The sequence below is a fragment of the Pongo pygmaeus genome, chromosome 1, assembly GCF_028885625.2.
Source record: "Pongo pygmaeus isolate AG05252 chromosome 1, NHGRI_mPonPyg2-v2.0_pri, whole genome shotgun sequence".
NCBI classification, from domain to species: Eukaryota; Metazoa; Chordata; class Mammalia; order Primates; family Hominidae; genus Pongo; species Pongo pygmaeus.
This window is the reverse complement of record NC_072373.2, coordinates 211,455,721-211,480,049: the sequence shown is the minus strand read 5'-3', so window position 1 is coordinate 211,480,049 and position 24,329 is coordinate 211,455,721. Positions and strand designations below refer to the sequence as shown.

Genomic DNA, 24,329 nt, shown 5'->3' with positions numbered 1-24,329 from the left:
CGGCCGGGTGCAGTGGCTCACGCCTGTAATCCCAGTACTTTGGGAGGCCGAGGTGGGTGGGTCACCTGAGATCGGGAGCTCGAGACCAGCCTGACCAACAAGGAGAAACCCCGTCTCTACTAAAAATACAACATTAGCTGGGCATGGTGGCGCATGCCTGTAATGCCGGCTACTGAGGAGGCTGAGGCAGGAAAATCGCTTGAACCTGGAAGGCGGAGGTTACGGTGAGCCGAGATCGTGCCATTGCACTCCAGCCTGGGCAACAAGAGTGAAACTCCGTCTCAAAAAAAAAAAAGCTGCTGCTGCATCAGACCCAGGGACCTCAAACAGATGGGCTGGCCAGGGTGTGGAGTCCGCCGACTGGCCACGGACAGATGGGGGGATGGTCTCAGCAGGGACTTTGAGATCTGCTTCAGATCTTCCCTGGGGCATTTTGGAGGGGAGAAGGCAGACTCTCTAGCTCTGTGCAGCCTTGGCTGAGTTACTGCAACTGAGCCTCGGCTGCCTCACATTTGTACTAGGCACAGTGGGAAGGCGGCGGGAGGTGCATGGGGAGGTGGATGCGGCGGCGCCAGAACACAGTGTTTACTGGTGCCTCTGCCCTCCAACGGCGGAGAGCGGAGAGGGACAGGGACCCTGCACCTCATCACATACCTGGTGTGTTTTCAGGGCGGCGGGGCTGGGGACCGGACACTTCCTTGCTGCCGTGAGCGGGGCCCACACACGTCCCCGCTTGGAGCCAGCGCACGGCCACGGCCACACGCGCTTGGAAAGCGAGGCCGGCGAGAAGGAACACAGAAGGCCAGCGCTAACTGCGTCCCAGTTTCTTTTTATTGATTTTTTTTTTCTTTTTTCTTTTTTTAAGTATGGAGGCTCAAGTATAAGATGTAGATTTTTTTCTTAAGCTTTACAAAAAACCAAAATAAAACAAAAACCTCCTTTTGCATTCCATAGAAATTGACAGAAAAGCACCTGGCCGGAAGAGCGGAACGGTCGGCGGCCCCCCGCCAGCGGCCTCCGTGGGACGGGGGAGTCTGCGCAGGACGGCACCGAGGGCCACCTCTGCTCCCAGAGCTGTCCCCTCTCCCCACGACCCCCAACCCCAAGCAACTCCCAAACACACACGGAATAAGATTTCCAGTTTTTCTTCTCTCTTTCACACACCACAGTTAGTTCATAAAATTTTTTTGTTTTACATTTTTTACACCAATGTAACAAAAAGGTGGGAGGGAAGGGAGGCTGGCAGACAGTGGATTTTATGCCTATAAATGGGGGGACAGGGAGGAAAACGGGGGGCCCGGGTGAACAAAAACCACACGGTCTCTATGGAAATGTGGAGAGAACTGAGAGCGAGGTGTGGCGGAAGCAGGCTCGGAGCCGGAGGAGGGTGGCTATCGGCTTTATTCTCAGGGAGAGATGGCGCTGTGCGGTCAGTGATGCAGCTGTTATGTGACCTGTCGGGGAGGGAAGGGACGAGGGAAGGAGCAGAAAACGAGTTTTCGAAGAAAGGAATCTAACGAGTGCACGGCGTGTCTGGTTAGCATGAAGCAGAGGTTTAGCATTGCTGCTTTCTCTTCAAAGCCTCCACCAGGTCATTCTTCAGAGCCTCTTGTTTTGATTTGTCTGCGAAAGTCTGCACAGACCTGCAAGGAGGAAAGGCGTTATCAGCAGATTGAACAGGGACTGGAGAGGTGGTGGAGGCCTGGGGGCCACCATGCCAGCGCCTGGCTGATTTGCTGCATGGACCCGCCTCCTGGGGTGAGGCTCTGGGTCACTGGGCTGGGCATCTGCCCCTCTCAGAGAGGGGCAAAGGGGCACATGGCCGAGACCTGCACCGTCTGCACCTTGCCAGGCCCTGTGGGGGTGGCATATGGCTTACATGGACAGGTGCTCATCTCTGCCCCTGGCCACTGGTGACCCGGCCACAGTCCCTAGAACCCTAAGTTCACTCCTCTGTGTGTAGGCCCCCATGTCACCCTAAGCCACAAGGTGGCTTCTGGGCTTCCAAACACAATGGAACAAAGCCCCTCTGCTTCAGAACAGCTACCCTGGGTTGATGGCTGGGGACTCAGGCCAGGGGCTAAGAGGGGAGGACTCTGGGGCCATGCGGGTTCCTCTATAAAAGCTTCCCCCTTGCCCAGGCCCTGCCCAGCAGAAGAGCCTCACTCCTCACCCCACAAGTGCAAGGTGCAGCGTTATCCCACCCCTGGGAGTGGGTAAGAACCAGTGTCTCCGCGTGTCTGAGCACAGTGTTCATGGCCCACGCAGCAGGTGCTTTCAGGCCTCTGCTGTGAGGCACCATCCGCTGTTAACTTGGCCCAGAAAACCCCTCAGCCTGGATTGCAAAGGGCGGCACAGGAGAGCCAAGTGCCCCTGGGATCCCTGCTGTCAAATTCTGGATTTGTGGGGAAACGTTCAAGGTGACCGCATTCACGTATGTGTGGGGACGCTCATCAACAAAGCCAGAAACAATGAAGGCTTATGGAGATTTCACAGTTTACAAAACGCCTTTCACATATATTATCTCATTTAATTCTCACGGACATCCTGGGGAAGTCTCAACTATCAACCCGGCCGGATGTGGTGGCTCAAGCCTGTAATCCCAGCACTTTGGGAGGCCAAGGCGGGAGGATCATTTAACGCCAGGAGGTCGAGACCAGCCTGGGCAACATAGTGAGACCCCATCTCTACAACGACAACAACAAAAAGCGAAGTCAAGGCTTAAAAAAAAAAAGCTATCAACCCAATTTACAGATGAGGAAACTGAGGCTCAGAGGAATGCCCCCCCTAGCAATTCTTTAATCATTTTGTCAAATTTACCCAACATATTGGTTAGGCAAGCACTTCCTAAACGTAGGTTTTATAAGAGTTTAGAAGCAGTGGAAAGAGTGGGTAGAGGACTGCTCAAGAAGAGTGCTATGGAGAGTGCACTCAGCCGGACTCTCACGTTTGATTCACACCAGCCATGGGAAGGAAGAATCAGAAAAATCAATCCCCAGAAGCAAAAATGGGCAAATGGAAGTGAAGCAGGGCCCAGGAGAAGAAACAGCATCCAGACTGAGTTCTGGCTACCGAATCCCTGCAAGTCACAGGAAGAGCCCTCAAAATACTCAGCAGGTGCCATAAGACAAGACCTGGAAGCAAGCTGCATACAAACTGAAAAAACTCCCAGGAGAAACGCAGACATTTGGTTCATGCTGGGGAAATACACGTTTCTGAATATCTTCCCGGGGCTGTCCCTGGCTCTGCAGCGGCCAAAGGCATCAGCCCCCACAGCCCTCAGGCTCCAAATCTCAGCCGATTCCCCAGGGGCTTCTTGCCAAGCTCACAGCGGGAGGTCAACATGGCCAGCGGGAGATGCGGCGGGCAAAGCAGCAGCGCACAGGACCCCTAGCCTGGGTGGTCACTGGCTCTTCTGGGAAGGAAGAGCCAAGCCCGCCAGGTCTTGGCTGGACCGCACGAAGGAGAAAGTTCCAGAGCCAGAATCAAGTTAGACACAGGAAGTTAGAAGTGAAATGGTGGAAGGCGGAAGGAGCAGGGGGCTTATTTAAGGGACAATGCTTGGGAAGGTCACGGCCAAGCAACCTCGAATCAGCGCTTGCAGACAGTGTTCAACTCTGTGGGAGGGAGGAGTCATCTTGAGCAGACCTGGCTGCCAGGGTTTCTACGCCAGGACGCCCCCAGTGGGCGGCCAGGGAACTGCACCATCACAGTGTATCTTAAAAAGGGTTTCTTCTCAACGCCGTGATGGAAATGCCTGATGGCCACACTGTGAGGCTGAGCGGAGTCTTGGGCCTTAAGCTGGCACACACAGACCAGACTGGTGCACTTAAGTCCCACGGCCTCGGAAAAGCAGCTCCGCCTGGTTTTCTAAGTGCCTGACCCCACCTCCACCTTGGAAAGCCTGCTGCACCCCTTCTGGGGTGGGCCTTCAGTGCGGAGCCCCTGGACCTGGGCTCCGCAGCCCCAGCTGGCAGGGTTCCAAATGTCTTCTTTTTACAAACAAGTTTCCCTCCTGCTCTCCAGGGATGCTGCCTCCTTCCCTACATCTGGATCTGTCACAAGCTCAAGTCATGGTTCTTGGCCATTACCAACAAGCAAGACTATTTTCCTTTCCATCAGCGTAACCTGTTTAAAGGAACAGCTGCAGCTCGTTAGGGGCGGAAGGTTATGCTGATTGTGGCCGAGTCGGCACTGGGCGTCCAGGCAGCTCCAGCAGAGCATCCGGGCCAGCCGGGGTGGAGTCCAGCCCTGACTCTGCCCTCCAACCCCAGAGACTCAGAGATCAGAGAGTGAGGTCACCCCTTCCAAGCCAGCTAGCCATGGACAGCCAATGTGCCGCTGAGCAGGGGGGAGCTTATTTGGCTTCTGGGATCCCCGCACCAGCATCAGAGACTCCTCTGAAGCATGGGGGGGTGGACGGCAGGCAGACCCCTGCCCTGGGGACAGTCAGGCCGGTGCACACAAGTGGCTGCTGCTGGAAAGGCAGCATCCGTCCCTTGGCCTGGGCTTCTTCAGAAGCAAAAGCCAAAAAATCAGCCGTCTTCCCCACACCCAGCCTCCGCCCAGAGTGGAAAGCGCACACACGTGATAGGTGCCGTGTTACATGGGGCCGAGGCTACACGGGAATGTGGCTGTGCAGCGGCCGGGAGCACACGTGGGGGTTAGTGGTGGTTTAAATGGCCGCGCAGCAGCAGCCGGACCGGCAGGGTCTCGGCGGGTTGGTGAGTCCTGTTTTAGTGGGGAGGGTCTCGCGGCTCTCAGGCAGGGTACCTGGGTCGGCTTAATTATCAGGCTGGATGTAGATCTGGCGCTGGGTCAGCACTTGAGAGAGCTCCCTCTGCAACTGCTTAAACTTTTGGTTGTCAGGGATAGCATCAATAGATCTACAGAGAGTGTTCAAGATGAGTGGAGTGGGAGGGAAGAGAACCACGAGAAGCCAGGAACGCAGGGGCCACAGCTGAGGAGGAAATTCAGGGAGACCCACGAGGCGGAAGGGGGGATGCCGCGGCGGCTCTGGGCTGTGGAGTGGTATCGCGGCTGCAGAGGTCCACGCTGGCGGTGGTCGTGGTATTCAGGGGCTCGCCACCACCACCCGCAGGCTCTTCTGCTTCTCTCCCCCACTTCCCAGCCACTGCCTGGGGACTGTGCAGGTTGGCTGGGCGGGAAAGTGTGTTTGGTGTATCGGGCAGTGGCTGTAGGTGGCAGGCCTAACGCCAGGGACCACTGGGCTCTGGCCCTGTCACAGGTCATGAAGACCAAGCCTCCCCCAGGTGGGCAGGAGATCAGAAGACAAGGGTCCAAAGAGGACTCCTCCTCTGTTTTAAAACTGTAAAGCAGGTGACTGAAATCTGTCACCCACCCCAGTCCATGAGCTGGGGCAGCCCCAGGACTGCAACCTGCCTCTCCTCTGGGCTGGGCTGTGAGAGCTACGCCACGGCAGTGGGTGAGAGGGCTGGCCGCTAAGGGCATAGAACAGCCCGACTCACACGGTGCTGCTGGACTGCAGAGCGTGTTCTAGATTCATCATCTCAGCCGACCCTGCCTCCTCGACTGGACAAGGGCCTCTGCGAGGAGTGCCAGAGGCCATGCAGCTCGGGATGACAGAGCTTAGGGGAGATCCCGGCCTCCTGACTCCAAGGCCAGTGCTCACTCCACAGCCGTCTACTGCCCCCAGCTGGGCTCTGGCCTCATGTCAGAGGCCTGCCTCCTGCTCTGTCCACCATGGACCTGGAGGGTCCAGAGAGCCCCCAGCTTTTGTTCGGGCTGACACTGCAGAGCTGAGGGCACGAGGTGGGAGAGATGGTGCAGGACACTGGCCACTGGCAGCAGAGCCCTGGCAGAGGATGGCAGAGAGGCTGGTGCCCCCTGAGAACGCCCAGGCTGAGGGCCCTGCCTGCATGTGGCGTCAGAGAGGCTGGGGGCCTGAGAAGGCGCGGGCTGAGGGCCCTGCCTGCATGTTGCGCTCTGCTGTCTCGGAGAGCAGGCCAGCCAGAGGCGGCCCGGCTCCCTGAATGTGGAGTGATGGCTCCCCTAGGCCCAGGCTGGAGGGTGGGGAGATTTTTGAGCGGGGTCTGACAAACTGCAGGGCTGAAGAGGCTCTGGGGGCAAGGGCATCAATGGCTGTTAGGGTGAACGTGCCCCAGAAAACAAACGTGCAGGTAGGGACCGACAGCTGCTACGGAGAGTGCAGATGACACATCAGGACTTTACTTTCCAAAATCAGCATAATGGTCATCCCAGAAGAGGGGCACTGCAGCCTACCAGTGAGGACACCGAGGCCCAACACCAGACAGCTAGTAACTGGCAGAGCCAGGGTTCAAATCCCTCTGTCTGCTTCTAAAACTTGTGCTTTCTGGTACATTACCTCAGCCCATTGACGATATCCTTTGTTTTCCCAAAGTAGATCTCGTTCAGTGTACTTCTGATTTTATTTTCCATGTCCTGGAAGGGAGGCGGGTCAGCGGAGTGGCAAACGGTCAGGAACCCTGAGGCCCACGCCCTCCCTCCACCAGCCAGCCCTGCAGTCCCCACTGTGGCCACTGGAGGGCGGCACACGCCTGCTCTGGGGCATGGGTGAGCGAGCACCAGGCTGCCAAGACCCCACCTGCCATCTGTGCTCCAGGCGCCTTCCCGTCCACAGTCCACAGGCAGGGAGGAAGCCAGTACCCAGGGATTGGCGGTCAACTCTGCCCATGTCTGACAGCTGGTCTAAACCACATCACCACCCCTTGGGCTCCCCACTAATTTTGTGAACAATTCTGTGAAACCCGAGAGCACCTCCCTGCCTCCCCAAACAACGTGGTGACAGGAGGGCCAAGGCAGCCGCAACTGAAGCCACGCCAGGGCCCACTGGCATTCCTGGGATCTGCTTCCTCTCCCAGCGCAGGGCCCTGTTCACACCCAGGCGACTGGGGAGACAAGACCTAGTGCACCCCAGAGCCAGCGCCTGAGCAGAGTCTTCTGGGAGTCCAGGTCTGGGGGTGGAGCAGAAGGTGGCCCTGAAGCTGGAGCCTGCTGGCATCCAAATCAGAGGCTCTGAAAATACGAGGCCAGGGCAAAATCCAAGAAGCGCTCTGCTGGCTTCTGTGGAGCTGAGAGAAAGCAGCAGAGAAGGAGGCCAGCACAGCGGCTCCGGGGCTACAGTGTCACTGCCGTGGGTCAGTGCTGGAGCCAGCCAGAGCCCAGGCCACTCACCTCTACCAGGCGCCCGATGTTGGCTATGTGTGGGGAGCAGTCACTCACAGTTTCATCTTTCTCCATCTGCAAAAGACAGAAACATTCCAAGTCAGAGAAAGCCAGAGCTTTCTGAGAACGGCAGACAGCCCAGCCCACCTCCACGGTCTGCAAAGAGCCTATTGTTCCCACCGTGGAGCCAGCTGCAGGTATGACAAGGCGACTTTTGCAGCCTGGGAACTGAAGCACAAACGGACTTCAGTTTCAGACCATAAAGAGCCCAGAGGGCAGAAGCCCAGAGTCCCCACTTCCAAGGGAGAATATTTTGCTGCTGCCCATGGTAGAGCAGGCAGATGCCCAGAGCCGCAGCAGCGGCCCTTGGCAGGCACCAGCTCACCCGAGCCAACTGGAGAAGACTCGCTCGGTTTGTCTTCAGGCCTCTACTGGCAGGCCCAGGCCCAGGCCCACGCTGGGCCATCCACCCCAGGTTCAGGGCCTGACACTGCAGGGGAAGCTTCTGTGCTGCTGCTGTGCCCTGGCGCTCCCAAATGGTGGCTTTGGGGTGCCATCTGCTGCGGTCTCGCAGGGAGGGACAGACAACCTCTGACGGAGACTTCGGGCCAGAGGGATTCAGTGGCTCACCCTAGTCATGCAGGTGGCAATGGCAGAGCCTGGGTCAAACCCTTCCTCAAGCCAGGGCTTGTTTGTTCTATTCTGCGAGGGGAGTTTGAGCAAGAGAGTCTCAATACAGACTCTGAGGTTATGAGAAGGGCAGCAGCACTCAAGCCCCATCTCCTCTTCCCAAGCCCAGGAAGAGCTGGCTCTGACCCAATCATCTCAACTCGGAGGAGGGAGGAAATGGAGGCAGGTTAGGGAAGAAGGAATTCGGCACTTTCCCCCGAATTTTTTCTTATCTGAAGCCTTATTTCCCTGACAAGAATATAAATTCTTTCAGGAGAGATGTGCCTGCCTCATAATGCACCGGGTACCCGAAGAGTGCTAGGAACATAAATGCTCAACGTTACTACACTGGAAACAGGAATACGCAGCTACCATGACTGATGTTGAAATAAAACGTGGAAGCTGAAATAAATAATCAAGAAAGAGGAAGAAAAGAACAGCATAGAAAGGGCAGAGTTCAAAATGAGTCCAGGCCCATAGAAGAAAAACCAGCAAAGGGCGGGCTCCTCTCTTTGGAACCAGGAGAACAGGGTGGAGTCTGGGGGTAGATACTGTCTCAGAGGGTACGGGCTCTGTTGCTTCTCACCTATTTCTACATCTCCTCATCAGGGAGATTGACTCTCAGGCTGTGAAAGGTGGAACCAACCTGGTTAAGAGGGGGTGAGCAGAAGGCAGGAGAGAATCAAGCCACTTTAAACGACCAGGCTTCCAGGGTCGGACAAACCCGACCTGTGATTGCAATCCTTGACACTGGGGGGCGGCAGCACTGACCCGACTTTTGTCTATTTTTTTTTTGAGATGGAGTTTCGCTCTTGTCGCCCAGGCTGGAGTGCAATGGCACAATCTTGGCTCACTGCAACCTCTGCCTCCTGGGTTCAAGTGATTCTCCTGCCTCAGCCTCCCTAGTAGCTGGGATTACAGGTGCCTGCCACCACGCCCAGCTTTTTTTTTTTTTTTTTTTTTTTTTGTATTTTTAGTAGAGACAGGGTTTTGTCATGTTGGCCAGGCTGGTCTTGAACTTCTGACCTCAGTTGATCCACCTGCCTTGGCCTCCCAAAGTGCTGGGATTACAGGTATGAGCTACTGCACCTGGCCGACCCAACTTTTGTCAAAAAAGGAAGAATGGCCTCTGCAAGGAAATGCTAGCTCAAAACTGATCCAGACAATTTTTGATGGGATCATTAAAATCATCTGCTGGCACATTTTAAAGTCAGAGATCATGAGGAGCCAGCCAGGCTCACTGTGAACAAGCTCTGCACGAGAACACTTCTTTTCCTGTTTTGGTGGGGATGCTGGGCTGGAAGAAAACACAACTACTTAAATAGGGTCGCATCCTTCTGGCAAGTTCCCGTCTACCATCCTGCACCTGTGGCTGAGAGGAAGGGCAGGATGGAGCCTCTGCCAATAGGGGTAGGGACCGGGCCACATTTCCACAGCCCCCCACCCACTCCCCTCCACATCTGGTCAGGGTCAGCTCGCTGGCAATACTGACCCACCAAAAATAGAAGCATTTGTGCACTGCATACATTATGTGGCACCCTGTAGCAGTCTCTGCCTGCCCTTGGTCAACTTGTTTGTCCAGGACTTAAGGCCCAGCTGAGAGAACGACCAGCTTCCTATCGACTCTGTCAAGGGTTGAGACGGTCACAAGGTTAATACGGAACCCGGAAACCTGGGCTAGCTACAGAACGAGAGCAGCAACTTGGAGTGGAGCCAGGCGGCAGCCACCTTTTTCCATCTCAGCTTCCTAGCAACCCTGTTTTAAACCCAAGGAAACCAAAGCTTAAAGAAGCAAGAATCATACAGCACTGTTAGATTCTGACGCCTTTGCTCTTCCTACTTCACCACCATACCAGTTCAATGTACCGGGGCAAATGCAAGCCAGATATTTAGGCTCAAGGGGGCATTTCATGCAGTACAAAATGGGGAACTGCTGACCTGCAAACAGTTCCTACGAAGAGATTTGTGGTTTTTAGATAATTTCAAGTTTGACAAGGATGAGATGTCACTACTAGGAAAGCTTTTGTGCAACTTTAAGGTGCATAAATGACACTATTCCTTGTGCCCAGATGAGGTGCAGCATTCCCACCCCATCACATGATGAAGACACTGCAGCTGCCAGGTTCCATCGCTTGCTTGGGAAGGCAGTGGTTCCCCTCTGTTCTGTCCTGGCCCAGCTACATCTACAGGGCTGGATTCAGTTTAGGGCACTTTTTTTTTTTTTTAAATTTTCTTTTAAGAGACAAGGTCTTGCTATGTTGCCCAGGCTAGACAGGAACTCCTGCAATCCTCCCACACAGCTGTAACTACAGGTGCGTGCCACTGTACCCTGCTAAGGCACTGGGTTTTAAAAGCCTTGAATGAGTTAGAGTTCATCTGCTTAAAAGGTCTGAACGCCCTGACACCAAGACATGGGAAAGAACTAGCGCTATCCAGGCCTGGCGGTGGTGGGTGGGGAGGGATGTGTGTGTGCTAGGGGAGACACAAGAGATTCTGGCAGGGATCTGAAGGCCTGCTGTCTGCCAGGGGAACAGACCCAACCTATGTCGCTGTAGATGGCAGAGGGGGGACCGAGCAGTGAGAGAACATCATGGCTCACCAGGCTGGACTTGGTCTGTTCTGACACAGCTGTCCCTGACAAGCATCTGCTCACAAAGCAATGTGGTCTGGGAGACCGACGGGTCTGAGAAAACGGGTGGCATCTGACAAGGAGGGGGTCTAGGTGAGGGCAACAGTCCAGAACCTGCTGCCTCCCAAGTCATAACAGTAAATATCTGCAGAAAACAGACATCTGGTTCTGGCAAGACTGTTTTGTTGAGGACTAGTGGAAAAGAGGGAGAGAAATGCTAGAAAGACCGGCTTCTCTGCTCCCATCTGTCTTGGCACACTCTGGTGAGTCATCCTGAGGAATCTTGACCCTCAGACTCCAGGGGGTCTCCATAAAACAGGAGTAGTGAGAGTGCCCATGAACTTGAGAGTGACAGTTCTCATTTCAGGTCTAATAAACACACCACCCTTGGCAGCACTGGAGCGTCTGCTGGAACATCATCTTTATCTGCCACTAGCAAAACCCTGGTGCCAAGACGATGGGGTGGGCTGTCTGCTCAACAGGAGCTGGGGAGCACCCTCAGGAGGGAGGGGGCTCCATCCACCCAGCTTCAAAAAGAACTTTTGCATGCCGGCCCCCGGGGACTGTGTGTTCTCCCAGACGTGAAGGTGGTTACTGTGCCTAGGCTCAGGGCTGGCTGGCGTCAGCTCTGCAGGCAGGGAAGCCTGGGGGTTGGACGGAAATGGATGAGGTCCTTCCAGCAAATCAGAGTCTCTCCTCCTCCCCAGCTCCATGTGGACGGCAGATTCCCGGCCACCCTAGGGAAGGGATGAGGGTTTTGAGCTCACTGTGGGCCCCATTTTAAATGGGCACCAACAGCCCAAAGACAGGCCCCGGCCATCGACAAAGGTCCTGGGTCACCTGGGTAAGTCCAGTCACATCAGCAATTTCGCCTCTTGGTTACCATCTTTGTGTTTCAGAATCAGGAGCCATCTTACAACAAACAGGCGAAACCCCTCAGCCACCAAAGGTAGAAGAGGTCGGGTGGAGGAGAGGGCTGGGTCTTGCAGTGTGCGGCACTGTCCCCAGGAGCAGACTGATCCCCCAGAACACAGGCCCCCCTCAGTCCGTGGTAGGGAAGGTGAGCCTACGTAAATGGCCACGCAGTGGCTGGGGAGGGAAGGAGAAAGGTGCTTGGGGAGTGAGGGACACAGGGCTCCGCGCACCCGGCCATATTTCCACAGCCCCCTCGCCCGCCACTGCTCACTCCCCTCCACACCTGGTCAGGGTCAGCTCGCTGGCAACACCGAACCACCAAAACTAGAACCATTTGTGCACTGCATATATTATTACATCCTTATAAAAGTGGCTGCCAGAAGGAAAACATTTTTATGTGCTGTGGCTGCACAGATGTTCCACAAGGTGCTTCCAATGGCGTCTGAAGCCGGAGCCTGGCCCGTGTGTCCCCAGCAGGCACCTCTCCTCCTCCCCATGGCCCTAACACAGGCAAGCGTTTGGAAGCTGGCAGCCTTTCCCGCAGAGGGGATATATTACACCTCCCACTGCCACGCGGCATCTTCTAGTGTGACCCAGAGGGCGTGGCCCTAAGGCATGGGCCCCACTCACCAGCTCTGAGGCCCCACAGCTCCTGTGCTACAGCCCGAGAGGAAAGGGCCTAGGCTTGTCTAGGCCTCCATTTCTTTGCCTTCACCTGGCACTAAATAAACAAACGTACACAAAAGGCCTAGAGCGGGGCCTGCCAGAATGGCAGCTCTCACCGACTGTCAAAGCACAGCTCCATCCCCAAGACTCTCTGGCCTCTGGCATCCTCCTGGTCACCACACTGTGCTGTGGTTTGGAGGTCAGGACCCGGCGTGCAGCCAGGCCAGAAGATGGTGGTCAGACGGCTTCCCAGGGAAAGTTAGGTTGCCCAGTTTAGGAAAATTTTGAATCTAGAGTTGTACATATTCAGAAAGCCTCTCCTTGCAAGATATATGGTAGTAGCAGTAAAAATTATTGTTTTTATTTTTATTTTTGAGACAGGGTCTGGCTGTGTTGCCCAGGCTGGAGCACAGTGTTGTTATCAGGGCTCACTGCAACCTCTGCCTCCCAGGTTCAGGCCATCCTCCTACCTCAGCCTCCTGAGTAGCTGGGACTACAGGTACATGCTGCCTCACCTGGCTAATTTTTGTAGAGATGGGCTCTTACTTTGTTGCCCAGGCTGTTCTCAAACTCTCGAGCTCAAGTGATCTGCCCGCCTTGGCCTCCCAGTATTGGGATTACAGGCATGAGCCATCGCGCCTGACAAAAGTTATTATTTATTGAGCATAAAACTGTGTGTAAAAATAGTTTTTTGTTTCTACTCTACAATGATCTTTCCTTTTTTTTTTTTAGATGGAGTCTCACTCTGTCGCCCAGGCTGGAGTGCAATGGCACGATCTTGGCTCACTGCAACCTCTGCCTCCCGGGTTCAAGCGATTCTCCTGCCTCAGCCTCCTGAGTAGCTGGGATTACAGGTGCGTGCCACCACACCCAGTTAACTTTTGTATTTTTAGTAGAGACGGGGTTTCACCGTGTTGGTCAGGCTGATCTCGAACTTCTGACCTTGTGATCCACCTGCCTCGGCCTCCCAAGTGCTGGGATTACAGGCATGAACCACTGTGCCCGATCTTTCCATTTTCTTTTTTTTAAATAAAATTTGTTTATTATGTTTTTTAGAGACAGGGTCTTGCTCTGCTGCCCAGGCTGGAATGCAATAGTGCAATCATAGCTCACTATAACCTCAAACTCCTGGGCTCAAGTGATCCTCCCATCTCAGCCTCCCAAGAAGCTAGGACCACAGATGCCACCCTACCCAGATAACTTTTTGTTTTCTTGGGAGGGGTGAAGGGGTAGGGGGCAGTGCAACTGTTGCCCAGGTTGGTCTCGAACCCCTGGCCAAGCAATCTTCTTGCCTCAGCCTCTCAAAGTGCTGGAACTATTATCTTTCAAAATGGGCATTATCAACACTGAGTTTCAAAGAGGTGGAGGTCTGTCTAGGTCACACAGCTGGCAAGTTCCTGGGCTAGGATCTGAATCAAGGTCTGGGTGATTCTGAAAGCTGCTTCCTTTTATGAGCTCTCTCTGCCGGCTCAATTTCATATACATCCTTCACCCGAAAACTGAAGGACAAACCACAATCCAGGGCTCAGAAGACCTGAGCAGGGTCCATCCCTGCCTCAGCCGCCTCCTGCCAGCGATCTCCAGTCCCTTCCTCTCCTGTTTCCACCCTTCACAGCACGGGATGGTTGTGGGGAGCCTGTCTCAGGCCAGCTTTCCTTCTCAGCCAGGCACTGGTCACTCCACCCCAGGTCATCTGGCAAAAACCCAGCCGCCCCTTGAAGCTGCGCTGCTCAAGCATCTCCACCCCTGAACCCAGGCAACCCCACAGGACACGAGGAGCGTGTGTGCAGCTGCAGCCAGGCCTCCTCAGCGAGCGTGCACTCCTGGAACTGCCAAGCTGGGTCCGGCCCACCCTTTGTTCCCTGCATCTGGAAGGGCAATGGGCTTCTTCCCTGTGACAAAAATATACTGCCTGGCCTAACTGCCAAATGCAAGTCAAAGAGGATGTTCCTGCTAGGATACACAGGCAAGTGCCTCTGCTGGGGATTTACTGCCTGAAGATATATTGAGGGTGTCTACTGCTGAGTGGGGAGAGACTGCTCACTAGCCAATGACCCGCCTGATCTCCCCACTCAACAAAACATTCCACCTTCATTTCTAAATATTTAGAAGCTGAGAAAATATCAAACGAACATCTGCAGGGCCCTTCCCCAGATGGGAAACCTTGGATCTCTTTCCAGAGATTTACAATCTCGCCTCTTTCCCACGTCTCTGCTGTCACATAGGAGAAGTGACCTCTCAGTACAACTTCCTTTTCAACATTTTGGAACTTGGGGCTTGCAACCTTTTTTCACTTGCTCTACAACCCTCCCATGGGGGGCCACGTGGCAGTGTGCCAGAGGGTACCTTCTGCCCGCCTTTCCTCACACACATCCACAAGCCTTGGCAGGAAGGTATGATCTGGCCGGCCTGTGGCTCACCTTCTCTCCAACAGCCCCACTGCTGCGGGAATTTGCCAGAAGACTTTAGCTATTTACCTTGTCTTCTAGTTGATGTCCCTGAGAAACATCTTTTGGTGGTTGGAGGTGGGAGAAATAAAAGGCGAAAATGATGGAGGCAGGGCTGGGTGAAGGGAGCGTCGCCTGGTCTGGCTGTGTTCTGGCTGGCTGGCAGGCCACGTGCCCAGGAGAGTGGCGCTCTGCCCCAGCCACTGGCCTACCACCAGCCGCCTACACTGGGACACGAGTGGGCACAGGGCACAGCCTGATGTGCCCACGGAAGGGACCCCTGCGAGGTGCCAGCAAGCCAAAGCTGGCGGCCTTCTCCAGATGGGCCGTGGGAAACAGGAAGACAAGGGTGCGCCCGGGGCCATACATAGAGAAGGGCAGCTGCCGCTGCTGCCGGGGTGAGGCAGGCTGGGTCACAGGACCCTGGGAAAGCTGACGACCCATGGGGCCTTGCTGAGGGTGCTGATGCTGGCTGGGATGGCTCTTGGGGCTAGGGCCTGGCACTGGGGGCCTGGGGAGACAGCTCCAAAACCAAGCAGCCTTCCTTCCTGACACACGTGGGGCAAGGGCATGTGAGCGTGGGTGACCTGGATGAGGCCAGGTTTCCAGAGGAAAAACCCAGGCCCAGGTTGCTGTGAGGACTGTGTAAGGAGGAACTCGAGTGAGGGGCTCTCATCTGACTCCCATCTCACATCTTGGTCGTCCAGCCCCTGACCACTCCACTCCAGAATGCCTCCCAGCCTGCCCTTCTGTTTCTGCCCTTGCCACCTCCTACCTCAGACTGACACTAGCTCCTTCAATGACCTCTCTGCTGCAGGGCTGTCCCCTCCGACCCTCCCAGGGCTGCCTGATCCAGGCCCTTGTCATCTCTCCCCTTGATGACTCTAACAGCTTCCCCCTGACCACCCATCCCCCAAGCCCACTGGCAGAGCCACCTTCTGAAAACACAGATCCAATCAGATCACCGGACTCCCTAGAAACCTCAAAGCCCTCCTGACAGCCTCTAGTAGTGAACGCACCCCAGTGGCCAAGTGGCTTCCAGCAGGAGATCATCTTGAAAGACAAAGGCACACCTGCGGGAGGGGCCCAGAGGGCGGCGCTGCTCAGCACACACCCGGGGAGCCCTGACCCTGTGTGCGGCTCTGCGGGGTTGATCCTACTTGCGGGGCCTGCTTGCTCCTGAGGCCACAGGTCCACTGCAGCTGCTCATGCCGGCTGCTGAGACAGAGTCCTGTCTACACTGAGCTGACTGCTCCATGCACTTCCATCTGACTATTTAGCAGTTACCAAATGGCAGGCACAGAGGACGAATTAAGACCAAAACAGTTGTGGTGTGGTAGAAAGTAGCATATTTTTTTCTCACCAGGCAAATCTGGGTTCACATCCCGGCTTTGCTTCTTACTGGTTGAGTTATATGGGCAAATTATTTAAGTTTGAACCTCAGTTTCCTCACCTGTTAAATGAGAATAACTTGACCTTCGTTACAATCTAATCCAAGGGGACAGCCTGCAAACCATGCGTGTTCATGCTACCACTGATCTGCTCACTTCTCCCGGAACTCTTCGCCTCCCATCCAAGCAAGCACAGGCGTTTTTTTCCAAGGCTCCTCTGGGACCCATAGCCAAGCCCTGCAACCCTCACTTCCCCTGTTTGCTCAGAAGCTGTGCATCATTAACTTAGATTTGTCTACCTCATTGCAATCCCTCCCCCTTCTGTAGTTACTTATGTTGGAACCCAGTCCCAGCTTTAATGCACCTCGAATGAATGATGTGGTGATCGGCCGTTAGAATGACGGCAGAGCATTAATTTCCTCATTAAAGCCCCCAGAGCAAAAGGCAATGCAAACAAAGCCTGAAGCCCTGGCCAAGGTGTGCTGAGGACAGGCCCTCATCAGGCCTGGGTTTAGCTTGGCAGGAGACACTGCTCACGGCAAGCCGGAACCAGACTCTGGCCATGGGCTGACAGCTCTGATTTAAACTATTAGGAGGGCTGAGGATTTGTCCAGGTCACTGTAAACTGGGTGGAATGATCAACAGCCTGGAGTGGTAAGTGATACAGGAAGCAGTCTCTGGATACAGATTCAGGATTTTCCACCCCTCCCCAGGTGGCAGGATGTGGGAGAGTCAGGCTGCAGGGGAGCTGGCTGCCTGGGGGTTTGGCTGTTCCTCCCCAGCCAATGGCCCCTGGAAGATAGGAGTCCACTTCCACGCAAAAAGGTTAAGTGCCCCCCGTGTGCACTAGTGAGTAGTCCTGGGATGGGACTGCGACATCCCTGCCCAGAGGCCAAGAAGAGGACCCCAACATCCCTTCTGGCCTCCAGCCCCTCTGACACAGGAGTGGCAGTGGAGCTTCTATAGGTGGAGGGAGGGTCCCATGTATGACGGCTGACATTCACCTTGTGCCACTATTTTTTAAATGCATGTAGACGTTGTTTTAACTAGTAGAATGCAAATTCACTTAAAAGATTTACTACACTGGGCCAGGCATGGTGGCTTATGCCTGTAATCCCAACACTTTGGGAGGCCGAGGTGGGCAGATCACTTGAGGTCAGGAGTTCGAGACCAGCCTGGCCAACATGGTGAAATCCCATCTCTACTAAAAATACAAAAAATGAGAGTTGGGCGTGGTGGTGCATGCCTGTAATCCCAGCTACTCGGGAGGCTGAGGCAGGAGAATCGCTTGAACCCAGGAGGCAGAGATTGCAGTGAGCCGAGATCACACCAATGTACTCCAGCCTGGGTGACAGAGCGAGACTCCGTCTCAAAAAAAAAAAAAAAAAAAACTTTACTACATTGATCCTTTCGGTCATATTTTTTCTATCCACAGCTATTGAGAGCATAATTATCTTACCGAAAGAGATCTCTGATGTTAAAAGGAATTCTCACAGTGGACAGTCAGGGACTGCTGGAACTGAGAATGGAAGGGCATCCTTGCAGACAGTGGCGCCCCGCTGAGGCTCTCAAGGCTGTGCCATTTCTGTCAATACCGACTTCTCCGAAGGCAAAGCGGGGTCCTTGTGAAACCCAGTTGTGCTTGGTCTATGCTTTCTCTTCCCCCTTTACACCAAGCATCTTGTGGCACTGCACCGGCACAAGATCAAGGCCTTCTCTTGGGATGGGAATGTAAAGGGTCCTGAACATGGACCTTTATACAAGGTTCTTAAACCCACCTAGATGCTTATGGGAGCATCTAAGGTAGAAGAGCAGGCAAGTTTGCTCAGGGGAGGCAGTATCTTCCAGTCCAAGCCCAAGTTTGCCTTAGACAGAACCTGGGAACAACGTCGTGGAGAAGGATTGCTAGTGATACCCAAATAAAAGATGGATAAGAGAGAGGTATCCAGTAGGGCACTTCTTAAATTTCAATGTGCACACATTACCTGGACAATTTTGTGAAAATAGAGATCCTGATATGCTAGGTCTGGGTGGGATCTGATATTTCTGCCTTTCTGACAAGCTCTTTGGTGATGCTGATGCTGGTCCTTGGACTACACTGAGGGCAGCAAGGTGCAGACACTCTGAGCTCAGGTAAGCTGCTCCCAGAGAGCTGGCCTGACTGATGGGCTGGGCATGGCCACAGAGACGGCAAACAGGGCCAAGCACCACTTCTCACAGCACAACATGAGCTGAAGCATGGGGATGTGCGGGGCCGTGAGGGGTGAGGAGGAGCCACGGCCAGCACCTGGCCTCCCTCAACAGGAGGCCAGCAGAGTGCCAGCAGCTGTGGGCAACCTTGCACAGCCCAGAGAGCTTTTATTTGAAAATGCGAAGCCCTACTTAGATGGTGGATTTTAGATGGCTGAACATGCTTACCCTAAATGGGGCACCTGCTCACTCATCTCTGCAGGTCAGCGCTGAGGCCAGTACCTGTGGGCACTGGCAAGTGGCTACGAGCGGGTAACTCTACCTGTCTGGTAAGGCTGCCTCCGAGGTTCATGGTGCCAGAGCCAGATTTGTTGGTCTGCAGCCACAGCATCACCGTGGAGGTCAACTTGTAATGGGCGGTGCGACCGCTGGATTTCTCCTGGAAGGACAAGACAGAGATCTGTTGAGCTGAGGGAGAGCCTGAAGTGGCCCCTTGAATTCAGGATCATCTTAACATCTCCCTTCCTAGGTCATTATCACAATATTACATTTTTTTTTTTAAATTAGAGACAAAGTCTCACTCTGTCACCCAGGCTGGAGTGCAGTGGTGTGATCTCAACTCTCTGCAGCCTCTACCTCCCAGGTTCAAGCGATTCTCCTGCCTCAGCCTCCCAAGTAGCTGGGATTACAGGCGCCCGCCACCATGTCTGGCTAATTTTTTTTGTGTTTTTGGCAGAGATGCTGTTTCGCCATATTGGCCAGGCTGGTCTTGAACTCCTGACCTCCGGAGATCTGCCCACCTCAGCCTCTCAAACTGCTGGGATTACAGGCCCGAGCCACTGCACCCGGCCTCACAATATTATCTTTCTTATAAAATCCCAACTGGTTTTTAAAGGGACATTTGTAATTGTGTATTTTGTGTAAATGTGTAATTGTGTATTTCTTTTGGGAACTTAATCATCAATGACTACTGCAATCTTGACTTATCTTTATCCAAGTGGCTTTGAGGCATTTCTCAGAATTAGGGGTTCAGAGATCACAGCATCCCCCTACTGCATCTGCTAGAGAGCAGCGCGGCACTGGTTGGTGTGCCATCTGTACTTGGAGGCCCCGGCCACCAGCTGCTGGGAGGCAGTACCTGCACTTCTACCACGTGGATGGAATCCCAGCAGCCTTTGATCTTCTTTGATCCATCTCCAGCCTTCTTTATGAGGATCACTCCAGCAAAGCCATGATCCAGATCCCAGAGGTAGACAGATGAGACGCCGCCTTCAAAATACCTGCAGGAAACAGGCCAACGTGCCTGTTAGATGCTAAAGGACAGATCATCAGCCTGGGTCCCAGGCTGCTGCTCAGCAAAGATTCTGGGATTCGGGGCCCTCCCTATGACAGTTATGGGAGTCGATCCTTGGGTGTATTCTGATCGTTCTCTGGCTGGGGGAGGGGGTGCAGCATTCCTGGGGGTGTAGTAGGTTTAGGCGTCATAAAGATGAATTTGAGTTTGGGCTCTGTCACCTCCTCTAGGTTTGTGGTCTTTGGCTTACTGAACCTCTCTGGGCGTCACACTCCTCCCAGATAAAGAACGCAGCACGAGTGACATCCAGTGACAATCCATGCAGCCATTGACTACTGGAGTCACCACGGTTGTTCGATATTTCTGTCTTTTGGGATATTTTACAGGGCAGATGAGAAAATACAGCAACAAACTCCCTACACCCTGATCCCTCCTGAGCCTGGCAGACCAGGGCTCCAGTTGGTCTTTCGGAGCAACTTCCTACAAAGCGCTAGCCGGAAATGAAGGGCTCAGCTTGAGACAGTGCTTCCTCCTCAAATCCGACTCAATACAAAAACATCTTTTCTTTTTTTCTGTTTTTGAGATGAAGTCTCACCATCTCCCAGGCTGGAGTGCAGTGGCACCATCTCAGCTCACTGCAACCTTCGCCTCCCAGGTTCAAATGATTCTCCTGCCTCAACCTCCTGAGTAGCTGGGATTACAGGCGTGCACCACTGCACCCGGCTAATTTCTGTATTTTTAGTAGACATGAGGTTTTGCCATGTTGGCCAGGCTGGTCTCAAAACCCTGACCTCAAGTGATCCACCCGCCTTGGCCTCCCAAAGTGCTGGGATTACAGGCATGAGCCACTGCGCCTGGCCCAGAAACATTTCCAATTATAATCAAATAGAAGAGGGATTTCTAATTACGATCAAATGGAAGAGGGAACGAAAAGGTTAGATGAGAAATGGGAATCAGTCTGGGATCCCAAACCCAACAGACCCAGGTCAACTACTGTGGCTCACTGGGACTGCTGTGAGCAGAGGTGAGGGGTGGAGTCAGCTGATGGGAACTGCAAATGCTGTTGATAACCAACAAAAACTATGCGAAACCTCATTTCTTGTGGCGAAAGTCTGTAGCCTCTCCGACCCCAATTAAGCCCCAAAGAGAGAAATCTCATCTCTGTTGATAACCAACGAAACTATGAGCAATCTCATCTCTCGTGGTGAGCACATCTTTATCAGAAAGTCTGGGGCCTCTCTGACCCCTATTAAGCCCCAAAGCCACGGTGCGGCAGGTGCATTCTGGGAGCACCCTGCCCTAAGCCCCGGACAGCTGGGAAGGTGGGGCGCAGAGTGCACTGGGTGGGTACAGGCTTGGGAGTCAGACAGACCCAATGGCAGCTCTAGCACGCCCAGCTATGCGCTATGCTCATGCATGCATGCGTCCAACAACTATTTACTAAGGGACTAGCGGTGTGAATATGGGCCTCAGGGACTTAATCTACTTTCTACGGCTGTTGAGAGACAAAAACAATTAGGAAAAGTAGACACCTGCCAAACGGTTAATGTAAAATTAAGTACTAGAAATTAACATGTATCTGTAGATTATGTCTCACCAAAGCTATTATATAACAAAAAATACACATGGTAAATGTTAACATTTACAGAATGTGGGTGATGGGTATACAAGAATTCTCTGTACTTTTTTTTTTTTTTTTTGCAATTTTACAGTAAGTCATACCATTCCAAACTAAAAAGCTTTTGTGAAAAATCAGTACACGAATACACCAGAGTGTAATGTAACTAAGAGACCACCAGACCAAGGAAGCAAGGCATCCTCCCAGGAGAATGAGGGTGCCCTGGCTGGTCTGCCCTCACTCCAATCCGCAGACCTGCGGAGCATCCAGGGGGCCGATACTCAGGTGGGCTACCCTTGGCCCCCCGCCCAGGGCTCCCTCAGGCAGGCTGCGGCCAGCCCCTGCGGCAGGACCACATCCTGTCCCATTCCCCTCTCCGGCACTACCCACTATGATTAAGCTCTCAAACCGAATACACCATGGTGCGTCCATGGGCAAGTCTGCAGAAGGGAAGATGAGGGCAGGACTGTCTGGCTAACACAAGTGTCACTCAGGGAACACCTGTCGGATGGAGGTGTCAGTGTCAGATGCTGAGCTCATCGCTGGTCAAACTGCGCAGGGTGGGGAAGGGTCTGGCTCTGGCCAGGTGCAGCACAGGCATCCTTTCCTACGAGAGGAAAAGGACCACTGGATGAACAGACACACCTGTGGGGCCCAGAGCTTACTGCTGGCAGAGGTGATGTCCAGGAAACCGGCCAACACTGGCACTTAAGAGATCCCACTCCAGAAGATCATTTCCTTTATTCTAGTCTGCTCCAAAGTCCCCATTCTTGGGGCAAGGCGAGGTAAGCAGATGAGTGTTTTGGTCCAGGGCCCAAGACCCCATCTGCCTCCATAGGGCCCTCCTGGTCTAGACTGGGCCCACACAAAGTTGGAGAGATCAGGCCATTCTGGAATGTTCCCGGAACACCTGGAGAGGGATGGACTGCCCCTGCTGGACCTGAGGTTTGGCAGGGCTCAGATGACTGGCAGCATGGGCTCCGTGAGCCTTTCTGGCTTGTTCTCCTGGATTCTCGCAAATTAACTTATGAGGCACATCAATACTACCGACGGAAGAGCAACTCGTAACAGACCTGCTAATACCCTTCCTGTTGGCGACAGATGGCTTGGTTCTAGCACACGGTTTTCCCTTTCAGTCGGCTTACAGGGAGAGCAGCCCCACATCAAAAGAGGGGGAAAAAAAACAAACAAAAAAACCCCACTTTGCTGGCAAAAAGGATGGGCCAATAATTCCTTCTTTCCTTCGGCCATTCTGGAAAGAAGGCTTGCAGCCCAGGGGCATTTCATCCTTCCGCTCCTTCACAGATCCACGCAGAGCTGCGGTGCTGTGCCTGCCCAAGGCTTGCTCTCCTCTGTGTGCTGGGACACTGGGGAGAGGCAGGTCAGGATGCCCTGGAGGGGAACCAGGAGAAATCCCGATGGCCTGACAGCCCTTGTTGACACCCTCTGGTGACCAGTTCAAAAGCACCAGGTGGCCCACGGCTGCTTCCCCGCAGTCCCATCCCTGAGCGTTCCGTTTCTTCCAGAAAAATAAAACCGCATTAAAGTTTTATAGGGTGGAACTGGCCGTTTCCACTCCAACGTCCCACCCCATGGCCTGGCTCCCACTATGGGCAGCTTCTCCTTGGCGGGCCACAGTGACCAGGTCTAAAGTTTCAAATGCTGGAGCCCAGGGGAGGTAAAAATGCAAGCTCAATTGTCACTCCTTGTGGGGTTACTATTCTTTTATCCACAATTTTAAAACTTACTGCAGGAACATTATTTTTTAAAAAAGGAAATCTGAAAATTAGCCCACAATGCCATAAATCAACTTATCCCATAAATCTGATTTTTCCAAATTCCCTTCCAGTCCAGATGCATGACTTTTATATAACCGTAAGCACAGCAAGAGTACCATGCTGAATTCGGCTTTTTACACTTGGCACAGAATCATTAGCATTTTTCCATGGAGCCGCATGATCTCCATAATCATTTTTAACAGCAAGGATAGTATTCAGTCGGGTAGTATCCTAATTTACCATCAATCTGACTTTTAATAAAGAAACAACGGCGACAGAGTTAGAGGCGGCGTGGTCAGTCTCTCACTTTGAATCTGTTCCCTCTCTGAATCGGGGTGTTCCAACTGAGGTGAGTCAGACGTGCTGAGACCTGGCCTCTGCAGGTACAGCTCAAACACTACAATAATTCAAGAATGGACTTGCATTCCATTCACCAAAAGGGATCTCCAGGGACTGGAGCAGCCACAAGTCTCAGCCTGACATTCCGAGACAAAGGGAGCAGAGGACTGCGCGGTTAGAAAGGCCTGTTTCAGAATCGCCCAGAAGCATCGGCCTCTCCTGCGAGTGCTGTCGGGGCGCTCCGGCACCTTCAGGTGGGAGGTGACTGCAGGGCGCACAGACAGCGCGCCCGCTACATGGTTTATGGCTTTGCTCTGCGCGTGAAGCATTAATTAAAGAGGGACCACAACACGTTTTTGAAAATTTATTTCTTACCTACTGTACTTTGATCATAATGACATGAAACAAGGAAAAAAAATAATTTTTATGTGGTTTGCATTTATGAGTTTTTACATAAAGGCTTTTGTGGGTATTTTAAGAATGTGCTAAAACGTTGTCTGAAACCACATAAAGCCATCTGAGGAGTCGCCCGCAGAACTAACAGCACACACATGGAAGCACTTTAACTGGCCTTTGTATATTTAATGAGTCAAATAGTATTAATATTGTTTAAATGCTAACATGCTATTTCAATAAGGTGGCTCTACCATCGCCAGCGACTCACTCGCAGGCCTCACACTTCCATGTGCGGGAATGAGCAAATGCGGCCAAGCGCTGAGAGCAGGCTGCAGAGGAATTAATCCGCCATGCCTTGGCCCCTGCCCATGCCTGATAATTTCAAAATCTCCCAACTCTGCAGGGAGGGAATGGGCCCAGGACTCACTACCACAGCTCAGCTGATTTGGGCTCAAGAGGAAAAGCCCAGCGAGTGCCTGCAGTGAGGTCTCTGGTCAAGGAGGTAGAAGGGGAACTTTTTATTATATTTTTTTGAGACAGAGTCTCTCTGTCGCCCAGGCTGGAGTGCTTTATTTTATTTTTTTGAGACACAGTCTCGCTCTGTCGCCCAGGCTGGAGTGCAGTGGCACAACCTCAGCTCACTGCGACCTCCACTTCCCGGGTTCAAGTGATTCTCCTGCTTCAGCTTCCCAAGTAGCTGGGATTCCAGGGGTCTGCCACCATGCCTGGATAATTACTGTATTTTTAGTAGAGAATGGGTCTCACCGTGTTGCCCAGGCTGGTCTCTTAACTCCTGGCCTCGGTCTCTA

At 53.4% G+C, this 24,329-nt stretch overlaps 1 protein-coding gene and 1 pseudogene across 8 annotated transcripts in view; both read right to left on the bottom strand.

The window, feature by feature from the left end:
• Window positions 1-813: 813 nt before the first annotated feature.
• CAPZB (capping actin protein of muscle Z-line subunit beta) overlaps window positions 814-24,329 on the bottom strand; it is a 146,983-nt gene continuing 123,467 nt past the window's right edge. For 3 of the 8 annotated variants that reach the window (XM_054503596.2, XM_054503572.2, XM_054503588.2), the window contains 6 exons: window positions 19,234-19,375; window positions 18,418-18,534; window positions 7,198-7,263; window positions 6,368-6,444; window positions 4,774-4,886; window positions 1,629-1,643 (listed from right to left, as the gene is read on the bottom strand). In XM_054503596.2, the coding sequence (XP_054359571.1) occupies window positions 4,784-4,886; window positions 6,368-6,444; window positions 7,198-7,263; window positions 18,418-18,534; window positions 19,234-19,375 (505 nt within the window). In that variant the 3' untranslated portion in view covers window positions 1,629-1,643; window positions 4,774-4,783. Of the gene's footprint in view, window positions 1,644-4,773; window positions 4,887-6,367; window positions 6,445-7,197; window positions 7,264-8,816; window positions 12,863-17,235; window positions 18,535-19,233; window positions 19,376-24,329 lie in introns of those variants that run through there. The other 5 variants (XM_054503615.2, XM_063667808.1, XM_054503580.2 and 2 more) reach the window with 3 other exon arrangements.
• On the bottom strand, window positions 14,487-17,135 carry LOC129045179 (uncharacterized; annotated as a pseudogene).